This window comes from Oncorhynchus mykiss, chromosome 17 (genome assembly GCF_013265735.2).
Source record: "Oncorhynchus mykiss isolate Arlee chromosome 17, USDA_OmykA_1.1, whole genome shotgun sequence".
NCBI classification, from domain to species: domain Eukaryota; kingdom Metazoa; phylum Chordata; class Actinopteri; order Salmoniformes; family Salmonidae; genus Oncorhynchus; species Oncorhynchus mykiss.
In genome coordinates, this window is record NC_048581.1 from 25,893,336 (window position 1) to 25,912,940 (window position 19,605).

A 19,605-nucleotide genomic window follows, 5' to 3' on the forward strand; every position below is an offset into this window, starting at 1 on the left:
TGGAGACGTCTTGAAGCGGACAACCCTTTCCCGGGAGGAAGAGCAGCTCTGTTTTGACGAGGTTGAGCTTGAGGTGGTGGGCCGACATCCAAGCTGAGATGTCTGCCAGGCACACAGAGATGCATGTCGCCACCTGGGTATCAGAAGGGGGAAGGAGAAGAGTAGTTGAGTGTCATCCACATAGCAATGATAGAAGAGACCATGTGAGGACCGAGTGACTTGGTTTACAGAGAAAAGAGGAGAACCATAACAATAGTGATTGAATCAATCACCCCTCATTCAATACTAAATACTGATGAGCACTGAGGAATATCATTATATTTGATAAATTGTTGCCTTATCTTTTCGATCTAATATACATCTTGGTAGTCTGAAGATTCTGATTTTTAAAAATGACACAAAACGTTAATTTAATATTATAATGATGGCACCTGTAGAAGGTGGGCAATGTCATGGGCTACATACCCAGTTGATTGAGATGTATTGTCATTAGTTTGTAGTTAGGTTCAAGGATCCATCATAAATATTTTATTAGCAGCTAACGTGAGTGTTCAGTTATCAAGATTAATTTACTAAAATCATGCATGAATGATAAACATTGTACAGTACATTTTTGATTTGTTGTCCCTTGTTACTGGTTAGTGTAATCGTCAGTCATATACACCTCGCCAATCACAGGTCTATTTATAGCGTCCCCTTCTCAACCTTGCAGCTCGATTGGCTACTTCTCTCATCTAAAGGTAGGCGGGCTATGTTGCGACATTTCATCCCTGAATGCAGATTGGATTAGATATCCACAATATCAGATTGTTGATTGGCCTGTGGCTCGTGTAGAATAAAAATAGGAGGAGTTATGATACAGATAATTTCCGCTATTGGTGTTATTTGACAGTACTGTAAAGATTGACGAGAAACACGCAGTTCAGGTAAGGGCGGTTATCGTTTTCACTTAACAGGTCAATAAATATCATGTAATTGCTAGTGGGAGGTATGTCTAGCTGCATAAATTGACATATGTATGAGTCTTTGTTAGAGATTGTGTCACCAATGTCCAGATAGTGCGCGGGCTGTGCCGAGCATGTCAATCAATAAGCACTGTCCCTGCGGAGGTCAAAAGACAGCATCTTTGCATTAACCAGATTCTGGTGGCTTTTCTACACGGGCCGACTTGGTGAAATTCGAAAGCGACTGTATTTGTACATTAAATTAGATTTTTTTTCTACGGCTGGTTGGTCTCATCGTCAACAACGATCTAACGTTAGCTGTTGTGTTGGCGTTATCGGTCATTTAATGCCACTGCTAACTAGAGGGGACCATAGTTTGCGAGGTGTATGATGCTTGCCTGCTGTTTCAAAGCGTGTCAACTTAGCTAGCTATACTGTAACCAGGCTACTGAATTGTGGTGTAGAGGCACACATTGTAACTGTTAGCTATGTACCTAGCTAACTAGCTACAAAATAATGAGATTACTTAATTGAGTTCAAGTTTCTAATGGGCTTTCCAGAACATGTTTGGCCCTGTAGTACTGCTAAGGTAGATCAGTGCCTAGACACGAAATTAACATAACTTCACCAGTTTCATTACCGTACTCTGCGCAAAAACACACCCACGGTTTGCGCAGGTCCGAACGAGAATGCGGCTACATTAGATTCAAATGAACGAGTTGAGGCACGATCGATTTGATGTGGAGAAAGACAACCCTCTCTGTCACCATCAATTCATCGGACAGGCCCTGTCCCGACTTCTCTGTTTACAAATGGCTCTTTATAGCTACTAAAGGGCCGACCAGGTGATTAATGAGGACTAGTAATGCAAGACCACACGCCAGGGTTGCGAATTATGCAACAACTATTTTGACATAGACACCCGAGCTGACCTACTATTGCCACACTGTCCTGCTACGGTTCACGCGACTCATGAGCTACTAATTCATGTCACACGAGCTATAAAGTAGTTTTAACCTACACATTTGAAAACGGTAATATGGTTCATGCAAATTTCTAGACTTTTTAGAGAGCAACGGTCAAGTTGGGAACTATGCGTGTGCAGGTTTCTGTTCTCTATGACCCTAGTTATTGCTCATCACAGAAAGTTGGCTAAGTCACAGTTCATGTAGTTTCTATCGTTGCTGCATTGCCCAACTGCCATGCCACAGTAACGATGCCATCCTTATCTGCAATAAAACATGTCCAAGCCAAATCAGTAAGCCATGTATTGTTGTATAGTTATCTGAAACGAAGCACGCAAAAAGGGCAAGACCAATTCATTTGAGCAATCTAGTAGGCCTAGCCTATGTTCCAGTCCATTGTCCCCACAGTCGTTTTGTCTGTTCTCTAGGGTCTGACAGGCTGACCCAGTAGAAACAACATGCTATAGCTATAGGCTGTTGTTGGTGGTGTTAATCCCTGTCCCAGAATGTGCAGTGTACGTAAATAAAACGGGCTTGGTTGTGCTATTCTTGCTCCTGGTGTGAGTGGAGGAGGAATGACGAGAGAGGGAAAGGGAGTTAGTCCATGCCTGGCCTTGGGACATCAACACTGGCAGCATTGTTTTTATGAGGACAATGGGAATAGCCACCCAGCTATATGGAGGAGTTACCGGAGAGTGTGAGAGAGACAGTTCTAGTGTCTGCTTCTGCTAGAGGAGATTTGTAACATTTACTCTTTTCACTGACAGTGATCTTATTACTCTGTAATAATTCTGCTAGCCTTGTAGTAGTAGAGCGCAATGAATGCAATAGAGTTAGCATGGGCCTACTACGTGTTACACAATAGTGTATATACACTGACAACCCTTAATGTTCACTGAGGTGAAGGGACACGGACACTCGCTCTTGGGATCATTGGACACGCAGTACTTTATGTTTGCCTGATTGATTGTATTTCATCCTTCGAGAGCACATTCTGTCCACGACCAAAGCCTAGCACTGCAACTGTGAGTGAGGGGCAGGGAAAATGTCATGATGAGCCAATGGAAACGTGTATGTTTTCCATTCTATATGATTAACCCTGGGCCTCCTTGTTGTCTATACAGCACAGACCAGCAGAGCATGTGATGTTTCCAGAGCCAGACAGTACTGCTTGGCTGGGTGGAATCATGGCTAGGCCTAGTTTACCATGGTATTTAATTAAAATGGGCATTCATAAACATAGGGATATTCAGTAGTTTGGGTACTTACAGTTTTGCTTCAGCAGTTGGTTAAGTGAGTCAAACACAAATGAATGGTGGAGGATGAGAGAGAATAGACCTTGATGCTACTCGTCCTGTTTCAGGTCTGTTTGTGACAGGCTATGCAATATGACAGTCAGCCACTCTCTCGGATTTGATTTCATCCAATGCAGCTCTCGGGGGCGGCAGATAGCCTAGTGGTTAGAGCATTGGACTAGTAACCGGAAGGTTGCTAGATCTAATCCCCGAGCTGACAAGGTAAAAATCTGTCGTTCTGCCCCTGAACAAGGCAGTTAACCCAGTGTTCCTAGGCCGTCATTGAAAATAAGAATTTGTTCTTAACTGCTTTGCCTAGTTAAATAAAGGTAAAATAAAAATAAAATGGCCTCTGGTTCCTAGACCATGATGTCATAGATTATCCCTTTAGCTGGAGTTCAAAACGTACATACAGTACATTCGGAAAGTATTCAGATCCCTTCACTTTTTCCACATTTTGTTGTGTTACAGCCTTACTCTAAAATTGATGAGAATTTTTTTTTTTTTTTTTTTTAAATCCATCTACACACAATACCCCATAATGACAAAGCAAAACAGGTTTTTAAAAATGAGTATTCAGACCCTTTACTCTGTAATTTGTTGAAGCCGCTTTGGCACCGATTACAACCATGAGTCTTCTTGGGTATGAAGCTACAAGCTTGGCACACCTGTATTTGGGGAGTTTCTCCCATTTTTCTCTGCAGATCCTCTGAAGCCCTGTCAGGTTGGTTGGGGAGCGTTTCTGCACAGTTATTTCCAAGTCTCTCCAGAGATGTTACATCGGATTCAAGTCTGGTTTCTGGCTGAGTAACTCACTGGGACATTGAGACTTGTCCCAAAGCCACCCCCGCATTGTCTTGGCTGTGTGCTTAAGGTTGTTGTCCTGTTTGAAGGTGAACCTTTACCCCAGTCTGAGGTCCTGAGCAGGTTTTCATCAAGGATCTCTCTGTACTTTGCTCTTTTAATCTTTTCCTCAATCCTGACTAGTCTCCCAGTCCCTGCAGTTGAAAAACATCCCAAAGCATGATGATGCTGCCACCACCATGCTTCACCATAGAAATGGTGCCAGGTTTCCTCCAGATGTGACGCTTGGCATTTAGGCCAAGAAGTTCAATCTTGGTTTCATCAGACCAGAGAATCTTGTTTCTCATGGTCTGAGAGTTCTTTAGTTGCCTTTTGGTAAACTCCAAGCAGGCTTTCATGTGCCATTTACTGAGGAGTGACTTTCATCTGGATACTTTACCATAAAAGCCTGATTGGTGGAGTGCTGCAGAGATCGTTGTCCTTCTGGAAGGTTCTCCCATCTCCATAGAGGAACTCTGGAGCTCTGTCAGTGACCATCAAGTTCTTGGTCACCTCCCTGACTAAGGCCCGTCTCCCCTGATTGCTCAGTTTGGCCTCATGGCTTGGTTTTTGCTCTGGCATGCACTGTCATCTGTGGGACCTTTTATATAGACAGGTCTGTGACTTTCCAAATCATGTCCAATCAATTGAATTTACCACAGGTGGATTCCAATCAAGTTGTGGAAACATCTCAAGGATGATCACTGGAAACAGGATGCACCTGAGCTCAATTTCATTGCAAAGGGTCTGAATAATTATGTAAATAAGGTATTTCTGTTTTTAATTTTTAATGTTTCTCTAAAAAAATTGTGTGTAGATTGAGGATTTCTTAAAATGTGATCTATTTTAGAATAAAACTGTAACGTAACAAAATGTGTGGAAGGGAATGCACTGAACTTTCCCAATGCACTGTAGTAGGCCTTAACCATATCACATTAGATTGTATGGCTAAATATCTTTCTGTTTGCCTAGCTAGGGTATGTTTGCTCAGTTTCAGTGGGAGTCAATGGAGGTTTGAATGCAAAGCTCGCTGCTTGTTTGTCTGCTCAGCGTGTAGCCTGTAAAGACTTTGTTTGGATTGTATACTTGCATTTGTTTGGGTCAACAAATGGGTTAAGAGAGCGAGAGGGAGGGATGGAGAGAGGGGGAGATGGTGGAGGGTCTGGAACGTCTGCTGTGATAACTGGATGGAGTGGGAGGAAGAAAAGTAAAGAGGCGAGATGAAGGGAACAGATGTGGGTGGAGTTTCATTGGTCAGGGCTAGGCCTAAATCCCAGGAGTATTAACCCAAATAGGGCTGGGGGGGTAAACCCTCTTAGAGGACCAGCCCTCAGGGAGATGGTCGGGGGGGGGGGGGGGGTAGTCCAATGTCAACTGGGCACGGCAGGATTGTCTGTCTCTCTGGATCATGTGTCCCAAATGCCACCCTATTACCTATATGGTGCACTACTTTTGATTAGTGCTCAGTTCAAAAGTAGTTCACTGTGTAGGGAACAGGACGCCCTTTGGGATGTTGCCTGTGTGTCATTGGAGCACTGTTATTATCTCTAACTCCGTTTGGGACTGGGAGAGGATCATGTTGCCAGTTTCAGTGGGGGAGGGGAACGGATGGGGATTGGCTGAGAGGCTCTGCTGTTTATGCATAAACACATATACAGTACGTATCTATAAACAGCAGTACCTCTGAGAAACCTGGATAGGTGACTTTCCCAAAGTTCCCAGGTTTTCCAGGAGTATTCTGTAATTCCTGCTTGTTGCCTCCTGATTCAGGGACTTTTCCAACCTGGGATTTCTGGAAAACCTGGACATTTTTAGGAAAGTAACCAGAATTTTGCAACCCTAAACCTGGACAACCTTTACAAAGAGCAATGAGTCATAATTGCATACTAGAAAGTATTTAGAATAATTTTGTTAGTCATTGCTCCAGGTTTCTCTTCCAAGCTACTAAAAAGCTATTTGCTTTACTGCTTGTGTGTGAGATGTAAACTGTAGCCTGCATGTCTAAAGCCAACTTCCTGTTTTGTCTCCTTAGAGGCCATTGATGGACCAGCCTGGTGAAGAGGCGGGGTTAGAATGGGACAGAGCACCTCGGAACAAGAGGGCCAGGAACATGCAGATGCCCCTCTGGAAGTAAGAACACACACACACACACACACACAATCCTGTCCTCTACCACTTACTCGGGCCCCATTGACCTCACCAACTACTACAGTACCGCTTCCATAGAGAGAGAGAGTGTGTGAGGGGATACCTAGTCAGTTGCACAACTGTATTAATTCAACCGAAATGTCTTCTGCAGTATGTACAGTATCCACCATCTCTCAGACCATAACCAACCTCTCATCAATAATTGCAGCTGAGTCCTTTTCTCTTTCGTCTCTTCTCCTGATCAATAAGCACTGACCGCCCTTCTCCTCCAGCTCAGTCACTGATTGGCTGAGAGCCAGAGTACTAAAAGCCCATTGGCCTTGCCCCATAGTTATACACAATCTGATTGGCCATGTGACCAGTGGTCAACTCAGCCATCCCCTTCTCTCTCTCTCACACACACACACACACACACACACTTTCTATTGCAGCAACACTGTATATAAGCTTATCTCCGAGCTAGGATCTCCACTCCTTCAATGAGTCATATAGGGCCTAGTCTTAATCAGTGAAGGAAATAGAACAGGGAAGGTCCGTTTGGCAGGACATCACTCAAGTTCTACGATATCCTTCTGGAAAAAAAGAGTCCTATTGATTTGATGTTAAAGTGACCTCAAAAGACAAGAGACTCTCACTGTAATTTCTCTGCTATGGTCCCCAACTGTGTGGTTGTGTGTGGCATAGGAGTTAGACATCTCTCTTGGCTCTCTCTCACTCGTTCCTTCGCAGTCTCTTGTATGCTCTCTCAAGTTTCCTCATTCCCTTTTTATCTTTCTAATTTGCTCTGTTTCTTGTTCGCATGCAGGCTACAGCCAGCTGATCACAGCCAAATTAGATTGCATCATGTCTCAATTTAGATCTGTGTTATTGTCTGGTGCAGCAGAGTGAAGAAGTAGCAGTCACTTTTCCTATTATTGGTCTCAGAGCCAGGCTGACATGGGTGCAAGGCAACTAAACCAATATTGACAGAAGGCAATTAGGCTTACTGTATAATAATAATGATCATCATCAAAGGTATTGTTTGGGAGTTATGTTGTCCCATATATTTATATGGAGCTATTTGAGTTAAGCTGGGTAAAGAAGGGAAGGCGGAACGAACAAGTGGGTTGGGGTGCTGACAAAAGAGGATGTTGAGGATAAATAGTTAGGCCAAACTAAACACATTGGGTGACTGGATGTGTTTAAAAGCCCCTCTGGGAATCGTCAGACCTGATTCAACCCAGATGAAACATTTTTACTTCATCATTCCTCCTTCTCCTCTGCCATTCCTTTCCCTGGGCATGGCAAATCCCAAAGCCTGGATTCCTTTACACGTCAGTAATTTAACTCCGTAACAGAACTTTCCCAGCTCTGGAATAAGTTCCCTGTCTACATAGTATATAGGCTATTTTACACGGTTGTTCACTTCTCTTTTTTTGTCTACCAACAGGAAGGGTTTAATAACATCAAGGCGTTTGTGGAGGAAGAGCTACAGACGAGCATGGTTTGTTCGTATGTTGTGGTCTGGTGTGCAGTGTTTCATTCCATTAAGTCGTTCTAATTATGCTTTACTCAGCGGCTGCACACCTCTCCCTCTGTCCGCCTCTCTCTACATCTCTCTCCCTCTGTCCGTCTCTCTCTGTCCATGTGCGTCTCTCTCTCTAGATGATGGGGATGGTGATTGGTGCGGGCATCGCCATAATCCTCATCGCCATCCTCATCTTCTTCATGCTGCGGAGGATCCAGCTCAGAAGTACGTGTCACATTCTCTCTCCAATGTGTTTTCTCCGTTAATTATTAAATGAAATAAATGCTAGCTTCAGGTACTCTAGCGATTGCCCTTCACTTACACCTAAGAACTTTGGGGTGCTGTCCCCGACCCCCGAAGAATTCGGTTGACCGAAAGTCGTCGATTGTGTCTTTGTCCATAAACACTATATGGCCAAAAGTATGTGGACACCCCATCAAATTAGTACATTCAGCTATTTCAGCCACACCCATTGCTGACAGGTGTATAAAATCGAGCACACAGCCATGTACTGTCCATAGACAAACATTGGTAGTAGATTGTCCTGTACGGAAGAGCTCCGTTACTTTCAATGTGGCACTATCATAGGATTCCACCTTTCCAACAAGTTAGTTCATCAAATTTGTACCCTGCTAGAGCTGCCGCGGTCAACTGTAAGTGCAGTTATTGTAAAGTGGAAACGTCTAGGAGCAACAACAGCTCAGCGGCAAAGTGGTAGGCCTCACAAGCTCATAGAACGGGACTGCCAAGTGTTGAGGAGCGTAGCGCATAAAAATTGTCTGTCCTCGGTTGCAACACTCACTACTGAGTTCCAAACTGCCTCTGGAAGCAACGTCAGCACAAGAACTGTTCGTCGGGAGCTTCATGAAATGTGTTTCCATGGTCGAGAAACTGCAGAAAAGCCTAAGATCACCATGCACAATGCCAAGCCTCGGCCGGAGTGGTGTAAAGCTCACCTCCATTGGACTCTGGAGCAGTGGAAACGCGTTCTCTGGAGGGATGAATCACGCTTCACCATCTGGCAATCTGACGGACTAATCTGTTTGGCGGATACCAGGTGTGGAAGAACTTGAATGGGCTGCACAGAGCCCTGACGTCAACCCCATCAAACACCTTTGGGATGAATTGGAACACCGACTGCGAGCCATGCCTAATCGCCCAACATCAGTGCCCGACCTCACTAATTCTCTTCTGGCTGAATGGAAGCAAGACCCGGCAGCAATGTTCCAACATCTGGTGGAAAACCTTCCCAGAAGAGTGGAGGCTGTTATAGCAGCAACGGGGGGACCAACTCCATATTAATGCCCATGATTTTGGAATGAGATGTTTGATGAGCAGGTGTCCACACATACACACCCTTCATGACTAAAAGTATCTATACACTAGGTTTGAATAAAATCAACTATATGTACTGAGCTTGTCTGATGCTTTAAGCACACTGTTTGGTTTAAATAATTAAGATACATGACCCTAGAGGAAGCCAGGGATCAAGATAGCCTAAATCATTTCCTGACCCTCCTGCTCACCTTCGCAGATTCTGCCGTTAAGCTCCCGAAGTTGCCGTTAATAAGGCAACACCAGGGGTCGGCAACCTTTAACATTTGGAGTACCAATCTTAACATTTCTACCGATCTGCGTGGCAGTCATGATTTTCGTATGCACATTTTCGTGAAACAGTTTAATTTAATTGATAATAATCTTTGTATCTCAAAGTCATTGTCATGTGGTTAATCTAAATTATATCGAAATCTAAATGAACATGATACAAATCTAAAAGCAACTATTGCCATTTATGTACAAATTGCCTACATAAAGCCAGCAAATAAAAACATTGCAGCCTGCAGGTAGAAAATATCCTGATTTTAAATATAAGTATCCTATCAATTACTTTGGCAATGCATGGCCTGTCTGCAATGAACTTGAAACAATTTATCAACTGTGTCCTGCAGAAGCTCCTGCTAGCAAACTTGTAACATTGTATAAAATACTCTGGGCCCTCAGTTTCCTGCTCCAGTGATCTCGAGACAGACACAGCTGTAGGCTATTTGTGCAAGGGATAAGAATTAATCCAGGTATTTTATGACATTTCCACTGGATCAGAGCATTAGATGTTTCCCTTTCATGCTGAGTGGTTATTGAAAGGGAGAGAGCTGGAAATATATTTCAAATGCATTGACAAACTATTGTCATTCTCACACTTTTGTTAACGTTCTCTTTGAGGTGAAGAAAGCGTTTCTTTGAGAAGCAAAACGGCTTAGTGAGTTAAGACAATCAGAAATACTATCAGACATCTCCAAATGGGCACATTTTATAGGCCACCATTAGCGCGCAGGCCAGGGAGCCTAGGCCTACTTCTATATGCGTAATCAGGTGCACGTCCTTACTCAACATTGACAGGTGTGTTCCAAACAAAAGACAATTAATAAATTGACAATTTGTAAATGGAATGAAATCAACCAACTTTTTTCTCACAAGTGTAGCATAGGCTGTGATTACTGCAAACAACGTGTCCACTCCGACAATGAGAACGGTAAACGACTGTAGACATAATAATATTTTAACAGAAATTACCATAAACAAACAGACATTGTAGATTGGGAGTTAACGGTAAATGTTGGTTACTACTGGTGATGTCTGTAATGTGGAATTGATAGACACTTAAAATCAGAGGGCAAAGAATTCACACAATTAATTTATGAAACAATGAATGTATACGAAATGGTGGGAAAGAGCCCATTCTGGGGAGAGACATGTAATTTTAGCCACACCCCCTTTCATCTTGGACCGTGGCATCCCCTCTGCCTCCTCATTGGATTAGTCCACTGAGACAGGCGCCAATCAGACCGGTGTCTCGTGTGCCATGGAATTTTTTAAAATCCATTTGCAACTGCTCGACTAAAAAAATCTTGGTCGACCAACAGCCTGTTGACCAAACAATCGTCCAGTCAACTAAATGGGGTCAGCCCAATAACTTTATATATATATATATTTTTTTTTGTGTTAATTTCAGTTTTGCTAGTGAATATATGGTTTTAGCTTACATTATAGCATTGTATAGCGTCTTAAAATGTTCATACGGGTACTTTATCTTACTCACATTGACTTACTGTTTGTGTCCGTGCTCTAGTATCTATATGTATGTTTTAACTTCACACAGACCTGCAAGCCCAGGAGGCCCCCAAGTATCGATTCCGCAAGAGGGACAAGGTCATGTTCTATGGGCGAAAGATCATGCGCAAGGTTAGTGGCAGTGGTGGGATGCGTTTTGGGGGTTCTAGCAAAGTAAAATGGTACCCTTTTGTTCGACAATGCGTATTTTTGCCATAGTTGCCCTTTGACCTCTTGCTCTCACAGGTGTCCCAGTCCACCTCTTCCCTGGTGGGCACAGCCTCCTCCTCGCGCCCACGACTCAAAAAGAAGCAGAAAATGCTCAACATTGCCAAAAAGTGTGTGAACACGGTTTACCCTGTCTACTCTACTGATATCCATGACGCTAACTTACTTGGTGACTACAGAGTAGAGAACAATAGTCTGTTATACATTTATCCTCCCGCTTTCCCATCCTTCTCTCCATCCCTCCCCCTCTCCTTCCTCCAGGATTCTGCGTTTTAAGAAGGAGGTGCCCACCCTGGTAGCTAAGGAGCCTCCTCCCTCAGTGCTGGAGGCGGACCTTACAGAGTTTGACGTGGCCAACTCCCACCTGCCCTCCGAGGTGCTCTACATGCTCAAGAACGTCCGGTACGTAGGGACTTCTCCGAGTTTCTGTGTGTGTAGAGTGTACTCTGTGTGTGTTAGGATGTTGTGGAGTCCTTATCTATATGGAGGAGACGTGTGTTTGAAAGTATCTAAACCGCCATGTATCATGGGTAAATTGTGACAGACTGATCTACAAATAAAATTGAGTAGTTATTTATGATGCAAGGTGATGTGTGTGTGTGTGTGTGTGTGTGTGTGTGTGTGTGTGTGTAGTAATCTCTCCATCTCTACCCCCCCCCTGCAGTGTGCTGGGCCACTTTGAGAAGCCTCTGTTCCTGGAGCTGTGTAAACACATGGTGTTCCTGCAGTTTCAACAGGGAGAGTATGTCTTCAGACCGGGCCAGCCTGACAGCAGCATCTACGTGGTGCAGGATGGAAAACTAGAACTGTGCCTTACTGGAATGGTGAGAGAGAGCGTCTCTCTGTGTGTGTGTGTGTGTGTGGGAGGGGGCAGACATTTACATTTTCTTGTTTGTTTTTTGCCTTCTGTGCAATTGAGCCTCCACCCATGCTAACAAATAAATAGGGACTTTATAAGGGGCTTACAGTTCTCTAACAATTTACTCTCTAGTAGGACATAAACTAATAGGTGCTAATCATTATTTATTGATTCAGATTATCCCAATGTGGAGGAAAAGGCTCAAATGGAATGTTCTTGGAATTTAGAAAGTTATGACCACGATAAACTTGCATTTGGGCAAAGATTGGAATGACTTAACATGAACATAATGTTTTCAAGATAATTGTACTGTTTGCCTGTGTTTTTCTGTGCTTTTTATTTTTTTTAACACAAAAATGTACGTGTCTTTTGTCTATGTTAATTTGTTATGACATACTCTGTTTTACCCCTGTGTGTTTTTAGGACGGCAAGGACGGTGTGGTGAAGGAGGTGTACCCCGGAGACAGTGTCCACAGCCTCCTCAGCATCCTGGACGTCATCACCGTAAGACACGCCCACTTCCTGTCCCGCATTCCACACTCCCTAAATCACCATACGCGTGTCGTTTCTTGTTCGAGTCACCCCTTTGTCTTTCCCTTTCACGTTTCAGTCAGACATTTGAACTTAGTCAAGGAACAAGTCAGGGCAATCTAGTGTTGAATCATAGCCTCAGCTTTGGAGGCTAAGTTGAATCCTATCAAAATCATGATGATTTCGCAATTTAATGTTATATCATGAAGCACTATGTGTGGCTTAAATCAGCTTTGACTTTTGGTGGGATTTTTTACACTTCCAATAAGTATACAATGAGCCATTAAACACATGATCCTTTACAGTCGAGGAGTTGGTAGCTAGAATGTAACCCCTATATTTAGTCCTGGGAACTCACTGACACAAACATCCATGAGCCCTTGCTTTACGGCTGAGAAAAGGAAATGGAAAATGTCTCTAAAGCAATGGTTTCTGCTAGTGTGTTCTGCTAGTTCCCTCTTCTTGGTTTGAGACTATAAACATTTTGTTAAGTAGTTCAGTTCTTTGTTAGTGCGTGGGTCACAGGGACATTTTAAAAAGGCTTCACCCAAGTCACTGCAGCAAAACGGCTGCTTTCATTTTTCATTGACTGCTATATGGCCTCCCGAAGTGGCGCTGCGGTCTAAGAAATTGCATCGCAGTAGTAGGCCAAGTAGGCCGTCATTATAAAATAAAAATGTGTTCTTAACTGACTTGCCTAGTTAAATAAATAGGAGAGTGATGAAAGAGCCTTGTCATTGTGTTTGTTTCAGGTACACCTAGCTAGCATGTAAAAACCACTCCCAACACAAACTTCCCCTCCCTTTACTGCTGAAAACAGGAACTTGTAAAATGTCTCAAGTCTCCAAAATGTCTGTAAAGTCACCAATATTGAGTTAGTACAGTATATTCTAAGAGTGTGTGTGTGTGTGTTTCAGGGACACCAGAAGCCGTACAGGACGGTGTCGGCGCGGGCGGCTGAGGTGTCCACCGTACTGCGTCTACCTGTCGAGGCCTTCCTCTCCATCTTCGAGAAGTACCCTGAGAGCCTGGTGCGGGTTGTCCAGGTAAGCTGTAGTGTGTGTGTGTGTGTTTGTCACTAGGTGTGGATATGCGTTTTCTCTTGGTGTTCACGTGACCTTTTCCTCCCTCTGTCTTCTCATGCAGATCATCATGGTTCGTCTCCAAAGAGTAACCGTTCTGGCGCTGCACAACTACCTAGGGCTCACCAACGAGCTCTTTAGCCACGTGAGTCAAGCTCCCCTTACACACACACACACACACACACACACACAGCGCCACGGTTCATTATACCACCCAGATCCTCAAACAACACACACCCACACATGGACATTCTGTTTGTTACTTCATCTACCAGGAATGCTACTTCGTTAGCTGAAGCTACATCAGACATGCTGTTTTCATTACGATTGAGTCATTCAACGCTGACGCTACCGCTAGTCACTTTTCAATGCTGACCTGGTAATTATAATGATGCTAATTCAACACTAGCCTGCCTTCATTGATCCTAACCTCTCTCTCTCGCTCTCTCTTTCCCCCCCCCCCATGCCCCTGTCCTCCCGTCCCTATAGGAGATGCAGCTCCTGCGCCTGCTGCCCCTGTCCCCCCACCCCGTGCCCCGCACCAGCCCCCAGCGCCACGGCAAGCGTTTCGGGAGCCTGACCGTGCCCGCGGAGGACCGCGAGGCCGCTGTGAAGGACGCATCAGATCCTGGGAAGGATGGAGCCACAGTCCCACCAACCCTCAGCAGGACCATCTCCATGCCTGTAGACATCGCTGGTGACTAACTCTTTCTGTCGGTCTCTCGATCCCTCTCTGTCCTCTTCCGTTCTTTTCTCTCTGTCCTCTTCCGTTCTTTTCTCTCTGTCTGTATGGTAGCATCGACATTCTTAGTATGTAACTTTAGCTCTGTGGCTTGAGTCCAGTTTTTACTGCATGTTAGGGACCTAATTTGACATTAGTGCACTTTATGTTCCTAGTATGTAACTTAGCTCTGTTGCTTCTCAAGACTGTTGACTGTGGCATTTACACGTGTTTGTGTCAACATGATTTCTGTTGTGTGTGTGTGTGTGTGTGTGTGTGTGTGTGTGTGTGGTGTCTACACACAGGCATGCAGAAGAATCTGCGGTCGGATTTCGACATGGCCTACGAGAGAGGACGGATCTCAGTTTCCGCTGAGGACGGCAACACGCCACCCACCTATACACGGGTTAGCATACACGAATGCATGCGCTCACACACACACAAAGTTGGATATTAGTCACATGTGTATAGAACATGTATTTACATTTGAAATCAAATCGAAAATGCACATTTGCACTTCAACGTAGACCACTAACTCTTATCTTTGTACGACACAGATCTGCACTTCAACGTAGACCACTAACTCTTGTCTTTGTACGACACAGATCTGCACTTCAACGTAGACCACTAACTCTTGTCTTTGTACGACACAGATCTGCACTTCAACGTAGACCACTAACTCTTGTCTTTGTACGACACAGATCTGCACTTCAACGTAGACCACTAACTCTTGTCTTTGTACGACACAGATCTGCACTTCAACGTAGACCACTAACTCTTATCTTTGTACGACACAGATCTGCACTTCAACGTAGACCACTAACTCTTGTCTTTGTACGACACAGATCTGCACTTCAACGTAGACCACTAACTCTTGTCTTTGTACGACACAGATCTGCACTTCAACGTAGACCACTAACTCTTGTCTTTGTACGACACAGATCTGCACTTCAACGTAGACCACTAACTCTTGTCTTTGTACGACACAGATCTGCACTTCAACGTAGACCACTAACTCTTGTCTTTGTACGACACAGATCTGCACTTCAACGTAGACCACTAACTCTTGTCTTTGTACGACACAGATCTGCACTTCAACGTAGACCACTAACTCTTGTCTTTGTACGACACAGATCTGCACTTCAACGTAGACCACTAACTCTTGTCTTTGTACGACACAGATCTGCACTTCAACGTAGACCACTAACTCTTATCTTTGTACGACACAGATCTGCACTTCCAAGTAGACCACTAACTCTTGTCTTTGTACGACACAGATCTGCACTTCAACGTAGACCACTAACTCTTGTCTTTGTACGACACAGATCTGCACTTCCAAGTAGACCAGGCACAGGGTACAGTAATTGACATTCATGTCCCTCTATGTTTTCTGTTTCTTTCCCAGGACCAGCGGGAGAGGAGGGTGACCGTAGACGAGGTGCCATCGGGGGTGTACCTGTACCCCGAGGAGGAGGGGGGTCCGGACAACCAGTTCTCACCAGGACCAGGACCCGTCCCTGGTCGCCCCAGCCCTGCCCTGTTCGAGGAGGCCCTGAAGGAGCTCCTCAAACTCATGAGGATAGAGGTTAGTACTAACTACTACTTAGTAACCTTAGCACATGGTCAGTCGATGGTTGCTATCTATGCAACCATGACTCTAGTATCAATGTAATCATGTGGTATTTATCCGATTTATTGCGTTAAACTGTCACCAAGTTACTTTGTCCTGTGGGATAATGTACCATGTCTAGACGAGGCATTTTGAAACGCAAAACCTAAAAGTGTTCTTATTGGACAAGTTCAAGTAGTACCTCCCCATTTGAAAACATGTCTCCTTACTGGACATCACCCAGCACTTTCTCCCTCTGACTCCTTTTATCTAAGCTTCTTACAGTTCCATTTCACAATCTACTGTTATGGTTGGCACCGAGCATCTGAAATGTACAATATTGAAAGTTCTGTCTCCTTCCGTATATTTGCCAACCCTCTTGATTTGCAGCCCAGGAGAGAAAAAAGGGAATCCAGATGTTGTTTTACCACCAAGAGTGTTTCCTCATTCCCTCCCTCAAATGCTGTCTCACTCTTTCTTTCTCTCGTTCTGTTCTTTTTCCTTCTTCTGCCAGGACCCCGCTCTGCTGAATGGGAGAGTGACTCTGCACCATGCCAAGGCAGGAACCGTGCTGGCTAGACAAGGAGACCAGGTACTTTACTGAGGCTTGGAGAGAGGGAAGATGTCTTCTCATGCACTTTATTCTCTCCTCCCCAGCTCCTTCCCCCTCTATTCTCCTCCCCTCTCTTCAACCCCTCTAAACACACCAAAACATGATGAGATGTGAAATCTGAACTCCCTCTTCTCCTCTCAGGATGTGAGTCTCCACTTTATCCTGTCCGGCTGTCTCCACGTGTACCAGCGGATGATCGACAAGCAGGATGCGGTGTGCCTGTTTGTCACCCAGCCGGGTGAGATGGTGGGCCAGCTGGCCGTGTTGACTGGAGAGCCCCTCATCTTCACCATCAAGGCCAACAGAGACTGCACCTTCCTCAAGATCTCCAAGTCTGACTTCTACGAGTGGGTGTCTAGTAGAGACCAGACTAGAGACTAGGGGGGGGGGGGGCCGCAGGCACTTCCTGTTTTTGATTTAACCGACCTGGAAGACCAGCTGTGTTAAATTTAGGCGATTAACTGCTCAATTAGCTCAGTTGGTCAGGTGTGGTGCCTAGTTGGAACAACATCCTGCTGTACCCGTGGCCCTCCAGGAACAGGGTTTCCTACCCCTGGGCTAAACCCTTCTGTGTGAAAGGGGTATCGTTCACAGTCTGGGCATTAAGCTGGACAATTTTAGTTTAAGCCTAACTTGGGTTTAGAATTAGAGGTATGCAGTTTGTTGAATGATTACATGAAATATACCAGCTGTCACTGACTGAATATTAAACCATCTGTTATAAGTAGGTTGGCTTCAGTTCCAGACATGCATTTCTCGTTCTATGTCACAACTGTCTTACTGCTGATAAGATGCTGGTTATTACTATCTATCTGGTCGTGGTAGAAAGGAGGGAAGTGGCTAACACTTCCCCTAACCCTAGCTTTATTTATCAGTTGCTGTGGTATTTAAGCGTAGTGACTGCCTCCCCTAAGATACTGCCTGTGTGTTTTTCCTGATCTTGTGTGCTCTGTGCTGCCCCCTGTCTTTAGGATCATGAGGGAACAGCCCAGTGTGGTTCTGAGTGCAGCCCACACCGTAGCCATCCGCATGTCCCCCTTCGTCAGACAGATGGACTTCGCCATAGACTGGATGGCTGTGGAGGCCGGCAGAGCCCTCTATAGGTATTTTAAATTTTGACCAGAAAATCTGTATTAGTGAGTTTGTTCTTATTTACAAGCAGGCAAACTTTTTCTGACTGACAATATATTTTTCTTTGACACGTTCAAATGAACACTGTCCTGAAACCAAACAACTCTTTTTTTGGGGGGGGAATCTGATGAGAACTGACTGTCCTCCACCTCCTCTCGTCCTATCACCAGGCAGGAAGACCAGTCGGACTGCACCTACATAGTTCTGAATGGACGTCTGCGTTCTGTTATACGTAAAGCTAACGGGAAGAAGGAGCTGGTAGGAGAGTACGGTCGAGGAGACCTCATAGGAGTGGTGAGACTTTGGCCCATTTCTACAGCTCTCATCGTTCTGGTCTTTCACGTAAAGGCTGTATATGTTGTTGCTATATTAGCTTATAAAGCTAATATTCAGAATAAAGTAAACCTAATTTATTTATATTAGACCTATGTGTTTATAGTGTATATTTGGGTTGTATTAGATCATTGGGGATTCTGTACCTTTTTAAATCCCATGGTTTTGGAGCTCTTACGATCTCCTCCTGTTTTCCCCAGGTTGAGGCTCTGACCCGACAGCCCAGAGCCACCACGGTCCACGCGGTCAGAGACACAGAGCTGGTCAAGCTCCCAGAGGGAACGCTCAACAACATCAAGAGGAGGTACCCACAGGTGGTCACCAGGTTGATCCACCTGCTGGGACAGAAGATCCTGGGGAACCTGCAACAGGCCCGAGGACCATTTTCAGGTGTGTGTGTACACAGGCATGTACTGTATGCATACACACACTTTCCCTCTTTGTCCTCTAGATAAAGCCATGTACTTCTCTCTCCGTTTCAACCCCCCCCCCCCCCCCCAGGTTCTGCCCTCGGCCGGTCCAGCGTAGCGTCCAGCCCTGACGTCACCAACCCGGCCAGTAACCTGTCCACTGTGGCCGTACTGCCCATCTGTGACGAGGTGCCAATCAACGCCTTCAACCTGGAGCTCAGCCACGCCCTCAGCGCCATAGGTACACACCTCTAGAGACTAGCATAGCAACTGTCGATCCAACCTGACTATGACTTGAACGTCTTGTAATCACTATTGGCTAATATGAAACATCTGCCTAATGTGACTAGATTCTGTGGACAATAAAGTTGTTCTGTCAACTAAATTGCCACATTGAGCGACCATGATATCCAATTTTATATCCATCAATTGTTCTCTCTGAAATATTAAACCTATTTCTATTTGTCCTTGATGTGTGTAGGACCTGCCCTGCTGCTGACCAGTGACATCATCAGAGAGCGACTGGGGGCCTCCGCTCTGGATAGGTCCGTTTTTATCCTCTCTTCTTCCTCTCTCCCTCTGCAGTATCCATACCAGTTGGTTGTTCTAAACTCTCGTTCTCCCCTCGCAACAGTATCCACGAGTACCGTCTGTCTGGCTGGCTGGCCCAGCAGGAGGACATCAACAGGATAGTCCTGTACCAGACAGACAGCAGTATGACTCCCTGGACCCAGCGCTGCATCAGACAGGCTGACTGCATCCTCATCGTGGGCCTGGGGGAACAGGAACCTGCGCTGGGACAGGTAGGAGGGACGGGGTGAAGAGCTGGAGGTTGATTTGGGTAGGGCTCAATTGGAGGATGGGTTGCTAGTGTTTGGAGTATTGGTTGACTTTTGAAGCTACTCTACTTACAAGCTGCCTACTTACATTTGTTTGTTCAATTTAAAACTTTAGTTGTGAAATTACACATTAACCTCATATTTAAGCTTATTTGTAGAGATTATTTTTTAAAAGCAGTCTAGTTTTGACTGCATCTCATCCTCCGTACTGTATCTAACCATGCCTCTCTCTCTCTCCTCTAGTTAGAGCAGATGTTGGAGAACACCGCGGTGAGGGCCCTGAAACAGCTGGTGCTGCTCCATAAAGAGGACGGCACGGGGCCCTCCAGGACCGTAGAGTGGCTCAACATGAGGAGCTGGTGCTCCGGACACCTCCACCTCCGCTGCCCCCGCCGGGTCTTCTCACGACGCAGCCCCTCAAAACTGGTGCGACTCCCTG

At 45.1% G+C, this 19,605-nt stretch overlaps 1 protein-coding gene across 3 annotated transcripts in view; it reads left to right on the plus strand.

Annotated features, from left to right (window-relative positions):
• Positions 1 to 822: 822 nt before the first annotated feature.
• Positions 823 to 19,605, plus strand: part of LOC110493542 (patatin-like phospholipase domain-containing protein 6) — a 36,446-nt gene continuing 17,663 nt past the window's right edge. For all 3 annotated transcript variants that reach the window (XM_036949473.1, XM_036949472.1, XM_036949474.1), the window contains exons 1-23: positions 823 to 926; positions 6,080 to 6,177; positions 7,625 to 7,678; positions 7,840 to 7,927; positions 10,860 to 10,942; positions 11,057 to 11,148; positions 11,300 to 11,440; positions 11,703 to 11,862; positions 12,321 to 12,401; positions 13,346 to 13,474; positions 13,575 to 13,655; positions 14,000 to 14,207; positions 14,537 to 14,637; positions 15,637 to 15,816; positions 16,355 to 16,432; positions 16,595 to 16,800; positions 17,425 to 17,556; positions 17,755 to 17,878; positions 18,118 to 18,307; positions 18,419 to 18,568; positions 18,809 to 18,872; positions 18,962 to 19,130; positions 19,410 to 19,592. In XM_036949473.1, coding sequence (XP_036805368.1) covers positions 6,121 to 6,177; positions 7,625 to 7,678; positions 7,840 to 7,927; positions 10,860 to 10,942; positions 11,057 to 11,148; positions 11,300 to 11,440; positions 11,703 to 11,862; positions 12,321 to 12,401; positions 13,346 to 13,474; positions 13,575 to 13,655; positions 14,000 to 14,207; positions 14,537 to 14,637; positions 15,637 to 15,816; positions 16,355 to 16,432; positions 16,595 to 16,800; positions 17,425 to 17,556; positions 17,755 to 17,878; positions 18,118 to 18,307; positions 18,419 to 18,568; positions 18,809 to 18,872; positions 18,962 to 19,130; positions 19,410 to 19,592 — 2,751 coding nt within the window. In that variant the 5' untranslated portion in view covers positions 823 to 926; positions 6,080 to 6,120. The remainder of the gene's footprint in view (positions 927 to 6,079; positions 6,178 to 7,624; positions 7,679 to 7,839; positions 7,928 to 10,859; positions 10,943 to 11,056; positions 11,149 to 11,299; positions 11,441 to 11,702; positions 11,863 to 12,320; positions 12,402 to 13,345; positions 13,475 to 13,574; positions 13,656 to 13,999; positions 14,208 to 14,536; positions 14,638 to 15,636; positions 15,817 to 16,354; positions 16,433 to 16,594; positions 16,801 to 17,424; positions 17,557 to 17,754; positions 17,879 to 18,117; positions 18,308 to 18,418; positions 18,569 to 18,808; positions 18,873 to 18,961; positions 19,131 to 19,409; positions 19,593 to 19,605) is intronic.